The sequence below is a fragment of the Gouania willdenowi genome, chromosome 4, assembly GCF_900634775.1.
Source record: "Gouania willdenowi chromosome 4, fGouWil2.1, whole genome shotgun sequence".
NCBI classification, from domain to species: domain Eukaryota; kingdom Metazoa; phylum Chordata; class Actinopteri; order Blenniiformes; family Gobiesocidae; genus Gouania; species Gouania willdenowi.
Window position 1 is genome coordinate 10,708,880 of NC_041047.1, and position 14,517 is coordinate 10,723,396.

The 14,517-nt window shown below is 38.4% G+C and overlaps 1 protein-coding gene across 1 annotated transcript; it reads right to left on the minus strand.

Annotated features, from left to right (window-relative positions):
- Nucleotides 1-2,056: 2,056 nt before the first annotated feature.
- Nucleotides 2,057-14,496, minus strand: plvapb (plasmalemma vesicle associated protein b). Its single transcript, XM_028445655.1, has 11 exons — nt 14,370-14,496; nt 13,979-14,100; nt 11,023-11,358; nt 10,097-10,273; nt 9,767-9,857; nt 8,994-9,195; nt 8,686-8,905; nt 4,622-4,771; nt 3,749-3,868; nt 3,534-3,638; nt 2,057-2,299 (listed from the first exon to the last, which is right to left on the minus strand). The coding sequence occupies exons 3-10, from the start codon at nt 11,224-11,226 to the stop codon at nt 3,585-3,587; spliced, it is 1,218 nt and encodes a 405-aa protein (XP_028301456.1). The 5' UTR covers nt 11,227-11,358; nt 13,979-14,100; nt 14,370-14,496; the 3' UTR covers nt 2,057-2,299; nt 3,534-3,584.
- Between the last annotated feature and the right edge of the window lie 21 nt (nt 14,497-14,517).

Consider the following 14,517-nt stretch of genomic DNA (forward strand, 5'->3'; position numbering starts at 1 on the left):
CATCATCCACCTGTTCGCTGGATCCCCTCATTACACAAATCATAAACAGTTCTCTACAAACCAGAATTGTTCCACCCACACTAAAGACTGCTCTTCTCAGACCTATTCTGAAAAAACCCACCCTGGACCCTGAGACGCTATCTAGCTACATGCCAATTTCAAATCTTCCGTTCCTCTCTAAAGTCCTAGAGAAAGCTGTTGCTGCTCAATTACTGGATTATATTCACTTCCACAACCTGTTTGAAAAGTTCCAGTCTGGTTTTTGCTCAGCCCACAGCATACAGACAGCCCTGGTCAGGGTCACCAACAAACTCCTGGTGGCCTCTGACCAGAGCTCACCATCATTGCTCATCCTGTTGGATCTTTGACACCATTGACCATTGCATCCTCCTTCACCGTCTTCATCATATCATCGGACTCTCTGGAACTACTCTCAAGTGATTTCAGTCCTATCTTTCAAGCAGGACTGAGTTTGTGGCCCTTGGTCATTCCAGGTCTCATACACATCACATCACTTGTGGAGTGCCCCAAGGTTCTGTGCTCAGCCCAACCCTGTTTAGCATTTACATCATCCCTCCTGGCAAAATCAACACCAAACACAGCATCTCCTTTCACTGTTACGCTGATGACACGCAACTATATATCTGGACTGACCCCACCTCCCCCACAGCAACACCTCTCTCTCTCTCACACTGCCTGGAGGAGATAAAGGCATGGATGACTGAAAACCTGCTCAAGCTAAACAGCTCTAAAACTGAGGCCATCCTTATTGGCACTAATAATCAAATTAGCGCTTCCACTAATTCTAGCATTTCGTTTCTTGGTCAATCTACTCTTTTAAAAAACTTTAAATATTTTTTATTTAGTCAATGCTATTGCTGACTTTTATACCATAGGCTGATTTGACTCTTTTTGGTACTCTTTGTTTTTATTGCCATTTTGCCATAGCACTTTGAGATTTGTTTGTCAAATGTAAAGTGCATAATAAATAAAATGTATTATCATTATTATCACCTATCTATCTATTGTGTGATAACTGTCAAACTTTGGAGAGTCAGTTAGTGACAGACGGACATGTCGCGGACCAGCAGCAGGACTATACGATAAAATCAGGAAATGTGTTTGTTTTCTTATGAGTTGCTGTCTTTTTGTGTTGCAGGTTGACTGCAATAATCATAAAAACACAGTGCAGCTGTTTCCAGCTGCCGCACTAAACATTCTCAATGGCTTCTGCTCATGAAAGGAAGAGGAAGTGGTAAACCCTGAAAATAGCTCCTAAAATAGCCGCACCACTTGTAAAACGCATCATTACATTGTTCAATCGTATGTTTTCTGCTCCGGGCACCAATAAAAGCACCATCTCTTGCTTTTGGTCATGTGTGTTTGTTCTTTTAATGAGAAATTTTCAAGTCAGCTATAGCAGCTAATAATGGCTAACCGAGTTAGCATGTGCAACTGCGTGAGACACACGCAATTCGATAAATTCACACACTCACACGTGACATTTCTCACGCTGAGAAGTGATAAAACTCGCTGCACATTGAGGAACATATATATATACTGTATATATACAGTATATATATAATATAAAGATGCTGATAGCTAAGAGTATTATTAGCATTCTCTCCTCTGCGATGTAGATTTAGATTTATCATAAAAAATCTAAATCCATGGTGGTTTTTACAAAGAAAGCAAAACAATATGATAAAGGGGAAAAAAACAAGGCAGCAGTGTAAGCAACTTCTTTGTTAATAAAATTATATTTGTTGAATAGAAGATTGACAATACAATTTAAAATTAGAAGAGTGTGTTATTGTGTTGTTTTTTTGTTCATATAAGAGACAGATATAAGTTCACTCATCAATTTTTTTGTGTGTGGGTGTTTATTGTATTTTCTTTCATTTTGTTGAAACAATTAAAAACAAAAACAAAATGGAAATGAATAAAATAAATGAAACCGTTAAAAATTCATGTGTTTATAATAAGTGTGAGTCCATGTTTTCCTTGTAAATGCACACACAAAAAAAAGACACTGTGAGGATGAATAGTCTTTTTTTTTATTCTGCTTTATTGTAGCACAGTGAACAACAACATTTTAGGAAAATATTTACAACAGTGCTGATTAGATATATTTTACATTCTCCTGAGCCTGAGAATCCTGACGCACACAAAATACAGACAAAAAAATTTCAAGCTGGCAAACTATTTACACAGGCAGTGGTGGAGATATTTGTATTTACATGTGTGTGTGTGTGTGTAATGACTCATTTTGGATCCTTGGAGTTACTTTTTGTCTCACCTAAAAGAAAAAAAGAGCAAAGAAATATATGATTACATAACAATCGAAATGAGCAGGGACTGTTTGTATTTTGTTGAAGAACACAAAGAGGACAGTTTGGGGTAGAGACACAAACTGTTGGAACTGTTTTTAGTCCAGACATAAATATTTCTATGAAACGTGGTAATGTTGTCAAGCTTTGAGCCAGGTTTTTGAGTTATTCCACTTTGAGGAGGCGTTAACTCTATCGCTGAAGTGCACGACTCATAAATCCTCTGCCCGTGAACAAAGAGCATTTTAAATCAAGGTTTTGATGGTTTAGGTTTAACAAAAAGCACATAAGCACAGGAAAAATCTAAATCATGTCTAGATTTGGCTTAAAACAGTAGCTATTGATTCTTTCTATGATCCATTAACCAGTGGAATATTCCCTTTGGTTTGATTTGATGAAATTAATATTTGAAAATATCTATTCTGTCAATAAAATTGGTTAAATGTATAAAGTAGAAAAAAAAAAAATCCAAAACAAAAAGTGTCAAATCAAACCCATTAAATTCTGTTGACAACAATAATCAGATGAGAACACAACTTTGAAAAAGCAAACATTAGGAAAAACATTTTGTTCTTTGATTCGAGAATTTATTACAAAATAATGTTTTCAATCATTCTGAGTTGATTATTCGTTTGCAGCACTAATTCACCTTCAAACCATTTGGCCAAACACAACTAAGGAGACAATATCCTCATTTTGGAACAGCTCTTTCACAGTGAAAGTGACGTAGTGGAGGATATGTTTGAGACATAGGACTTTATAGTGGAAAAACCCCAAATACTTTACAAAAAAGGAAATAAAAAATAGGTAAATATGAGAGGAAAAGGGGGGTCACCAACATTAATCAATATGGTTCATTCTGTGAGAGTCATGAATGTGCACCCCAAATTGGAATTAATGAAAGTTTAACTCGATGGTGGCACAGCAGGAAAGGTCATATCATCACCACAACCAATATAGTTCATACTTTTGTGGTCATTAATGTTGTCGCTAAATTTTAGAAGATTTAGATGAAAACTATTGAAGATAAATTAATTCTAATTTGGGTAAAATGTGTTTGTATTATTTGAAGAAAATAGGAGGGTTAAAGAGTGAGAACCTTTGCTGGTGATTATACAGACAACTGCTAAGCTACAAATTCAGACTAAGTTCAGATTTCCATGCTTTGCCTATATAATAAAAATAAAAGTGACGGATGGTTACCAATGGTTTCTTTACATCTGCATCTCTAAACAAAGGCCAGGCTCTGAGGGCCTACCTGCCCTGCTGGGGGGCTCCAGGCATGGCTGCAGGTTTAGGAATACTAGCCTGAGGAGTAAAAAAATACACAAGCATGTAGACATATTATGATATTACGCACATACAGTATTTGTGTAAATGTCTTTATTGTTGTGTACAAATGAGATGTCCAGGCCTACCCTGGCATTGGTCAGCATGGTTTGCAGATCCTGATTATTCTTCCTCTCCTGCATCAAACTCTCCTCGTGCAACTTTTTCTGATTTCTCAGCCGGTCCTGCTCCATCAGTAACTTCTCCACCTGAAAATAAGAAACACTAATTATGGATTTGACATCTATACTTTACGACAATACACACATGGATTTTAGCCCTAAGGTAAAGACATTTATTTTTATATATATATATAATTAATTACAAAATGTAGCCAAATTGATTCTAAAATAGGAAAAAAATTGAAAGTAACAAATTGCTTAAAGGTATTATGGTAGAATACAATATTCTATAATAATAATAATACCTAATTCTATTAGTAGAATACAATACTTGTTAAAAAAAAAACTATGTGAAATAAATACAATAAGTAGATACATTAAAACATTTTTATTATTAATATATTGTTTTTGAAAGAACTCATCATTTACTGCAAAGTAAAAAAAAAAAAAAAGCACAACACAAAACAACAATGTTGTCCAAGCTCATTACACAATGTTAGTATAATTGTTCGGATAATAATGCAAGTATCTAATTTAAGTTTAAATGAAACTGTTTTAAAATCTATTATATTTCCCTAAGCAATGTTAGCATTACTAAGGTTTGATATTGTTTATTTGTTTATGTTTTGGAGTATTTACCAAAATGTTAAAAAGTATTTAAAAGTGTTATTTATTTCCACCATTATAATGAAAAAACTTTATTATATCTTATTTTATGACATCAGGTTATGTATTTTATTCTATTATTATTATGTAATTAATGTCGCTCCACAGCACGTTCAGATATTTACGTGAACAAACAATATTTTAAAAACAGATGTGAACAGAACGGTGACCCACCTTGTCGTCGTGGTTCCTCTGCTTCAGCTCCAGCTGTTGGGCAGCCTGCGTGGCCTCCTCCCTGCGGCGGCTCTCACACTGCTGCATGTCTGACGTCAGACGTGTATTCAACACCTCCAGCCGACTCGATTGGGCCTGAATATTTGCCACCTGGAAGAGGAAAAGCATATGTTTTATGATACATTAAACTTGTTTACCTCCGACTGCAGCGTTCCTTATCTAGGACTCTGCAGCGGATATGAAATCACACAGAAATAATGTCTATTGTCTAATGATGTCTATTTCTGTCCAAATAATGATTGTTTAAGTGTTTGCTTATGCTGACTTTCCTTTCATCTCTCCTGAGAATTTTCTGCAGAGCTGCTATATGTGTGAAATGTATAAGAAGTGTCTCCCTGGGGACACAAAGTACAGAGTTTATTGTTGATTAAAATCAACAAAATGTGCTTTGCAGGAAATGTGTTGATGTGGTAAACATGCATCGCTCCCCTTTTCCTTTGGGATTTGTGTTTAGAATTAAAGATAAGTCACCAGCTTAGTGATGGATGGTTTCCACGCGTCTAATATAATATGGAAAATATGTAGAAAATCAAACACCTTAATGTTCCTTGTGTTTACAGTCTCTTACTGTTGATGCTATAGCTAACAAAGATGCCGTGAGATTTGGTAAAGTTGGTAAATTACTCTGACACAGAACCAAACCTGCAGCCTGGCAATTACAGTCCAATTCATTCTTTCCTCCGCAACGCTACAGCTTTAACCACCTTTATCGGCCGTATACTTGAATACCAACACTGTGAATCCTTCATTTTAATGTGGAAATATGGAATGTCTTTCAGGATGTTGGATCAGTCCCAGAATAAAACCCACATTAATAGAAGTATTTACTCTTACCGGCCTGTGATCGAACACAGAAAAGCCCAGCATAAAGTTTTATAGACTAATGTCACAGAGGGAAGCGGTTCATGTTATAGTTAACGGAGGAATTTAATCTGCACAACTGAAGAAACACTTGTGTTTGTTGTAAAAGGATAATTTCTGTATTTCCTAATGTGTGTCTGAAAGGCCCTGAAACTCTACCTGATTTGGTTTGAACACATACACATACAACTGTGAACTGTTTTCATGACCTCCAGGTCACGGAGTGAGCTAAGCAGAGTTGGTCTGCCCTGTGATAAATGTGCTTGTACCAGATACCTTTGGGTACAAGGAGGGTGCAGCTATGAAGATACACAGAGGGGAGCAGAAACAGACAGAGATGCACAAAGAATAGAGCGACGTCTTCCTCTGGCCACCTGCGTGTGGGCTTATTCTACTGAACCTCAAAGAAATGACACAACTCTTGTCATCTGTCTTTGGAGCTGTTCAATTAAATGATCCAGGAAAAAAGTAGAGTAAAATCCCTACAGCTGGCTCAGAGATGGAGAAGGTAATGGATCTGAAGTGGGAAAATTAGCCTCAGCTGTGGTGGGACGTTTAATTATCCCTCCTCATATTTTTGCAGTGCCGTTTGGAAAAAAATACAGATTAACAGCGAGACCCTAAGGTCTAGACTCTAGAGAGATATATGTTCCAATAATTTAGCAACTTTACCTGCTATCAAGACGAGTTACATTGACTTCTAAACACACCATCTTTCAGTCAGAAGATCAGGAATAGATGGCCGTCACAATGGCTTTAGTTTTTCTGTTTTGTTTTATTATTGTTATATTTTTTTTACCTACTTTTGTTACTATAATATAAGTGTGAATCCAGTGGTCGAGAGGTCAGTGAGGTCACATGTTTAAAGCCATGGCGAGCAGTGCCGGCATCCACAAGCCAATATCTTCCATTCGTGCAGTTGGTCTTCTGTAACACTCAAATCCGCTAGTTTTTTTTGGCCCTGTCTGTGTTTGGTCTAGTTTGACTCAAGCTATGAAAATATTTTCTGTCTAAACTAACACTATCCAGTCAATCACATAGTTTGCTGGATCTTTGGCGATTAAAATCAGGTGCTATATAAATCCAATGCATTTATTTTTTTTAGAATTATTATTCAATAATTTCCATCATCTCCATAAAAACATAAAAACAGTTCTTTGGAAATGTACTAAAAACCCTGATAATACATACAACATTTGACTTTGTCCCCACAGTGGGGTTTGTGTCCTGATGAAATATGGCTTTGGGAGTGAAACCTGGCTGATCTTTTGTGTGTTGTTCTCCTGCTGCTGTATCAGCAGACACACACTTCACCTCTGCTGTGACCTGCCGTTCGCCCCCACAGGACGTCTGTCTCTTTAGCTGGATTTATCAGGAACGATGCTGTGGATGGACTTCCTCCCTCGAGGATGTGGTTTCCCATCCAGCTCATGGTGAGAAACGTTCCAACAAATCCGCAATTATTGGAAAAACTTTCAGGGTGTTAGCTTCATAGGAATGTTAACCCCAAAGATAAGGTGTTACATCCTTCAAATGCAATTCAGTTTAGCCATTTTCTGACTGTGAATGATTTAATTTAAGAGGGATGTAATGTATCTTTTACTCCAAAATGTTTGTTCAAATAAAATACCAGTTGACATGATTTTAAATCTGTGAGTCTTTAAGACCTTGGCTGTGTGAGTATATACTGTCTACTACTAGTATGATTAGGATGGTGAGCATTCCCACTGAAGTATACTTCCAAATTTCCCAAAATGCATTTCAAACCTACGACAAAAACCTGAATCACACTGAGGCTAAATATCTGTTGATTCTCCACCTTTGAAAGTTCTGAAAACAATTTAAGTGAGAAAGTGACCAAGTAGAATATTAACATGTGGTCATTTGATCCATAAAACTAACGTATACACATTTCATACCGACATTTCAGAGACACAGAGACCCACCATTGTGCTGCTGACTAAACTTCAAAACAAGAGCCCTATTAATAAATCTTTAACAACTATTTGAAGACAAGAGGAGATGCTTTTATTTTGAAATGGGGATGTTTGATTTTTAGCTGGAAGCCGTTCCCAGGACGATTTATGTTTCGCTCGCAATGCATCATGGGTCGCTTGCAAGAGAAAGTGAAAATGACAGATTAAACATGAGTCACTGTGTAAATTACCAAATAATTCAGTTGTAAATTGTTGTTGAAAGAACTCAAAATGTTTCCAAAATCCTGCAATTTTTCACAAATTATTCCACAAAATATCCACAAATTAAATGAAAATTGGTCCAAAAAATGAATAAATCAATGGATATTTAAGTATCTGTCACTTGCTTAGATATTGTTGATGCCTTCCATACTTTATGTCTAATTTATAACTGGAAGTTTGGCCTGCTAATGATGGGGGTATGTGTATGTGCATGTGCCTTTCTGATGGATCGTAAGCTGAGGCGACTTTCCGAGGATATGAAGGTACTCCGAAAGAAGAAGAACTTTTCGTTTGGAGAGTTGGAGGAACGTAAACAACGACTGGAAAAGAAAGCTCGAGGAGATACGGAGAAAAAGGACAGTGAGGAGGAGTAACAACAGGAACAATGACTGCAGACGAGAACACATCACATAAAAAAGGACAAAAAAAAAAAAAAAAAACGTTAATGAAAAAAAAGATGAAATTATGAAGAAGATGAGAATGTTTGACAAGGGAAAAAACGAGGTTTGATGTAAAATTATCTGTGTTCAAATCAGGGGACGGATCTGGATAAGCATAATGCTTTTTTCCGTCGCCCTTTCCGGCCTGCAAAAGGACAAAAAACAAAAAAAAACAAAAAAAAAAAACAATGATGTGATTTTGCTCTGAATGTCAAAATGAATTTCTGTGATTGCAACCATGTCGGAAATGAACTGAATAAAAAAAAAAAAACTTGGGCACATTAATGTTGAAATAGTTTGTTTCCCGCCTAAACCCTGCGGCCCACTTGCGATCGAACTGGTCTATATTTGGCTCTTGAACTGAAACTAGTTTGACACACCGCTGATGTAGATGAACTTTCTGAACTATTAAATACATTCATATGACTATGTAGAAAAAGGTGATCTTTAGTATTATTAAACCTTTTTCTAAAGGCTTGAACAATGAACCTTTGTATGTGCGCACCTTTATGCCGACGTTGTCCAGGTACAGCTGAAACTTATTCTCCACGTCTCTGGACAGATTGGTGCAGCTGTTCCTTATCTTCTCCATCTGCTCCCGCTGACTGTCACAGGTGAGGTGAAAGGTCAGCTGTGGAGGGAACAGGTTGTTGATCCGGCTCAGGAAATTCGTCGTAACTAAGTGGATCCCATCCAACGAATGAGCAAAGTCTTCTTTACACTTCCTGAAAGTGGGGAAAATACAAAAATTCTAGTTTGTTTTCAGCAATTCTGGTGCAGACTAGTGACGGGAAGCACAGGCAGTGATGGTACCTGGTGTAGGAGGTGAACTGCTCCTCCAGGAGGGTGTTTTGGCGCCGCAGGGCAATGACTTCTTTTGTGGTTTCATCTCGTTCTTTTAAAGCGCTGTCTCGTTCCACCATTAGATAATGGACGGTCTGGGTGAAGTTTGAGTTGATGAGCGTGATCATGGCTTTCTGCTGCACGTTGAGGCTTTGCAGAGTCTTCAGCTCACCTGGACAGAAAACACACCAGTCACAATCATAACATTCCTCTGTCTTCCCAGTACGAACACTGAAAATAACTTTTAGGCTACTGTTAATATTATAAATAATAATTTCTGTTGTGATGTTCAAGTTTATGAGGGTTTATAGACATCATTCACGTACGAGGCAGAGAGATCGTCTTGTCTACCTTTTTACATGACAGACAAATTAATAAATTGAATCTAAAGATGACAAAAATTTCATTTATAGGAAATGTCTATAATTATTAAACACATTTATTATTTATATTTTTACTATTAAACCAAATCAACTAAATTCACCAACAGAGGATGTACAAACTCATTCTTTTTTCTCTCCTTTTTTAAAGGAGAAAAAGCTATGCTGACTTAGAGAACATGGAATTGCATTGTGTGTATGTCCCGCCTGTTACTCGTGCCGTACTTTTTATGCTTGTGACAAATATTAAAAATAATAAATGTGGCACCATTTAAATAAAACAGTGCGTTGTAGTTTAATAAATCACTTGGCGGAGGTGTGCGCTCTCCGAGTGCTTTTCTAGTTTGTTTCTGTGCTACTTACTGCTCGTAGACACTACTGGGACATGCTGGACTGGAGTACTGGAACGTCGAGCCATCATTGCCAATGCAGCTTTGGCATTCTCACACATCATCTGGTAGTAATAATAAAAAAAAAAAAAGATTTGTGCATGATGAGTAAATTCATAAATCATCTTCAAGGTTGTCAGTCTGCAAACTACAAAAATGTCTGAGTGAAAGCAGAAAAACTCTGAAGTGAAGAAAGCACAACCTTTATTTAATGAAGAAGGTTTACTCTGCAGCATTTTCATCACTGTGCTATTTAACCTTGAGGTTCCCGCAGGAGATTTGCTGGTCTCGCTTGGTTACTTACTAGTTTGGATCTCTGTAAATGTTCCGTGTGGTTGGCTTCAACCTTCAGTAGTGCCACCTCCTTCTCCAGAACTCCTTTCTCTGCAGTGCGGGCCCCCAGCTGAGCTCCCAGCTGGCCTTTCTCCTTCCTCAGCTGGATGTTGTTCGCACTCAGCCGGTTGTAGCCCTGCTCCAGCTCCTTCAGAGTCAAAGAGAGAGAGAGACTGTCACTACACTTGTTGGCACAATACCTCAGCATATGCACTAGAACAGGACTGTCAAACTCCTTTTAGTGCAGGGGCCAAATAAGGACCAGTTTGAGCTTAAGTGGGCCACAGATTTTAGGTGAAAAAAGAGCAAATTCAACATTATTGTGCCCTGGTTTGCACTTCTAGGTTTCAATGATAAATAAATGATGTGAGTATATCAGTCTCTGCAGAATCTTCACTTAAATTTCCCTGATTTTGGGAATTTTGGGGAAACTGGAATAATTTGAAGAAAATTTGCCAGATTTTGGAAAAATTGGGAATCCTTTCACAATTTCAGATAAAAACTAACTGCCGTCATGTGATATAAGAACCAGAAAAGTGAGCTCTGCAAATATTGTGATTCTATTATTTTTACTTTCTCAAGCGGAACCAAATTTGATACTCTAAAGGGCTGGGTTTGGTCCCCGGGCCTTGAGTTTCGGTCATGTGCACTAGAGAAAAGGCTCCTCAGAGATCAGAGCTCCTGATGAAATGTGAATCTAATTACAGAAAAAAAACTGTTATAAGAACATTTTGATACATTTTCTTTACAATATGTTAGTATGTATATATATATATGTGTGTGTGTGTGTGTGTGTGTACTATTTTGGGAGACATTTGATTGACAAAGAGGATATTCACTCTTTACAGTAAATAATGTATAAAAGATCAACCCTAAAAGGCACTAGAAGTGACCGACCTTGACCCTCATCTCCTCCGCTGACTTCTCTGGCTGCCCGTAGATGAGGAAGAGCACCAGGCTGACGATGATGAGGGACTGGATGAGAGACGAGAAAAAAAAGATGATCCTCATGTAGTAGCCACAGCTCTTCCCTTTGGACTGGTGCAGCGGCACTCTGGCCTCCATGCCAAACTTGGCCCGGGAGTAGCTGGAGCTGTACATTGCTGGTGGAGGAGAAATGGTTGCAGTTGTTTCTCTTTATATCTTAGGCAGGAACTGAGTTATAGTCTCTTTGGATGGAGAAGCTGCAGAAGCTGAGTGCAGATCAGATCTTGAGGCGTTTCTATCAGCGCTCTGGCAGTGCACATGAGCAGAGGCACAGGGACATGTTTATAAACGGCACAGGAGACACACTTCCAGTCCATCCTGGACCTCCCCCCCTCCCTCAGTGACCTCCTCCACACCAGCTCCATCTGCTCTGCTACACAACTCATCTGTAATTTTCCACGAATTTGTCCCAACAAAGCAAGGACAAACATTTTCTACAAACAAATCAGGAAACAACATTTTTAATGACATTTCTGTGCAACAAGTCCATCTTGTAATAGAAGTGTACATGACTTACTTCATGATATGATTTTCCGTGTTCTTGTTTCCCAAACGCAAACAAAATAAACCTAAGATGGCAGTTTGCGATCATTGCTCAGGTGGTAGAAGGGGTCGTGTTCTAGTTAAGAGCTTGGGGGTTTGATTCCAAGACTCAAGTATTCATGGGTAAGACATTGAATCCAAGTTGGTCCCAAAGGTAGATTAGTGCCCTTGCACAACAGCTAGTGTTGTGCTCAAGACAACATTATCCAAGACCGAGGACATAAAAATCTATTTCAAAAACTATGACAAAAAAAACCTTACAAAAAAGGTAAGGCATGAATCGAAAATATTTATCGTTAAACTAAGTTCTTTTCCTCATTATCACATTAGTAAATTTGAAGAATAGCAGGAATCAGTGCTGGTCTTGACCGAGTTCGGGCATTCAGGGGCGAGAGAAGAGCGAGTGGAGATTATTTCAAGTCTAAAACCTTTCAAATCTGGTCTACAGACCAAGGCCAGTCTTGAGTACTACAACACTAATGACAGCTCAGTCCCAAAGGTTAGTGAATGTAGCTGACATCGTAAAGTGTTTTGAGACTAAGTCAGTGATGATAAAATCGAGTTCCATTTATTTTTTTTCTGTTATTTTGTTGACCCTGAAGACATCTTGATCTCTATTGACAGGCTGTTACGAATAGCATCGATCATGTACGGTAATATGATTCATCATTAATAGTTTCAGGGCCAGTTGTGCAACAGGAATCACTGGCTTTCTGTTTAAAGATTAAGTTTCACTAGTGGTTCAACCACTTGTTCATCTGTGTGTGTGCGCCAACCCTCCAATAAGCAGGCGATCGGATTCAGCTCAGACACGTGTGGACTGGCACGTTTTCAATTTCTATTGTGAGCTGCAGCAAACTTCCTTAATTACTCAACTTGATTTATAAAAACAGCTCAACTGAAAGACTATTAGAAGCTGCATAAATGACAATGACCGACCGCCCCCTACAGACATAAAGTCTATTTACACTGCCTGAGAAAAGAAAAAGTTACCACATACATCTATGAAAAGGTGCCCAGTATGTTTTATGAAAATAACGTGAAATCAACTTCCAAGCTAAAATGCACTGAGGAGTGATGTAGTTTAACCAGGTCTGATGTGGTTCACTGACACCTAGTGACCGGGCGTTTATGTGCTATGCATATGTTAGCGCATTTAAAGCAGAACTTAGTAACTTTTTCACCTCAATAAATCCTTTTCGTAGTCCCTCTGAGGGTAATACAAGTGTTTATGGGGTGATCGGGGGTCTTTCCCCCTGCTGTCTCTGGCACTATCGCTGCCTCCAGTCTCGTAGCTCTGTTCTCGTGACAACACATACCCCTTTACGACAGCCCAATACACACTAAAGGTGCGTTCACACCGAATGCGACTGTAGCGACTGAAGCCATTTCAATCGCCCGTGATGAGTCGCTTGAACACAGGGGTGCTTTTTGTCACTTCATCGCTCCAGTGACGTCATTACCAGGGAACAATTGCATGTGTCTGTGCAGCAGGGTGACAGGGGAGACCACTGGCTGATCACTTCACTTATCATAAACAGTGCTGCTTTTACGGTATAAATAGTCAACTTATGGAGTTACTAAAGGACGAGTTCACGCAGAATGTAGGCTTAATCAAGAAGGTAATTGCTTCATTTTGCCCCCCGGTACGTTTAGGAAGGAGCTGCTGCCTCTGGGGTGCGGAGTGTTTACGACAGTGTCAAAACCAAAAGGGACCTTTAAGGGAAGCGCTAAGAGCAAGTTACTTAGTTCTGCTTTAAATGTTTTTTTCGTCAAAAAAAACAAAACATTATTAAAGAAATCGATTGGGAATTTTTTTGGGAAGATTGATACAATAATCGCACGGTGAAAAATCACGATATATCGCCGATTCTAATTTTTCTTACACCCTTAATGAAAACTTTTTTTTTTTTTAATTCAGTGACCTAAACAAAGTATTTATTCAAATACATTTTAAACATCTTCTAAAGCAATAATAAAGCAAAAAAAAACAAAAAAAAAAACATGAACAGATTCAGTTGAGTGAAGTTATTAAAAAGGAAGTATTAAATTGTACAGTTTGTACAGTGTCATTAAACCAGAGCTGTACATGTGTGTGCAAGTAGAACACTCTGTCCTTGTGGAGAGTGTGTGACACTATTTAGTACGACATCCTCATGAGAAAAAATATTAATATAATATAATAATAAGTACTACATCCTGTCTTGAGTGAAGACGGAAAGGAGTCATTGCAGTGGAGGAGTAAAGGAATGAAAACAATGGGGAGCTGTCAGGCCTCAGAGGCCAGGGAATAACAAACCCTCCCTGAGGCTGTGGATCCTACCTCTGCTCTTATCTGCTCTGATGACGTGAGGAGCGGCTGCTCTGCTGGGGAAGGGTGCGAAAGGGGAAAGGTCCTCTAAACCTGGGCTTTTTTCCCCTGCTGCCCATTGTCCACCTGACAGCCTGCTTTGAGTGACAAAAACAGTGATTTATTAACAGGGGTTCAAGTGACAGAAGATGAAAAGTCAGCCACAGAGACTGTAGATAAGTTCAGCACATAAACAGGAAAGCAGGCAAGTAAAGGACGTCTTAAACGCCACTAAAGATAACTTAAAAGACAACAGTCACATTTTACAGAGCCAGCTGCTCCATCATGCTGTCAAATCGATACAAGCTAGATGTGACACTCTACTATCTGATTATTATTAATCAATGTGATATTTTTCCCTTACACTTCATCAAAGCTGCTCCTGTCAATCTGTTGGCTTCATTTTACTGTAAAATGGGAATGTGCTGCCATCTCCTGGTAGTAATACAGAAAACACAAAACAAAAAATTCAGCAGCTAAACCTGCATTTATGTTAATTTTAATGCTCCTGC

What these genes read in the sequence shown, in the direction of transcription:
- plvapb (XM_028445655.1), bottom strand. Translation starts at nt 11,226, where the DNA reads ATGTACAGCTCCAGCTACTCCCGGGCCAAGTTTGGCATGGAGGCCAGA. An exon ending in CCCAGTAGTGTCTACGAGCA is followed by an intron (nt 9,196 to 9,766) that starts GTAAGTAGCACA and finishes TTTTCTGTCCAG; the next exon opens with GTGAGCTGAAGACTCTGCAA. An exon ending in CCATGCTGACCAATGCCAGG is followed by an intron (nt 3,639 to 3,748) that starts GTAGGCCTGGAC and finishes TTTACTCCTCAG; the next exon opens with GCTAGTATTCCTAAACCTGC.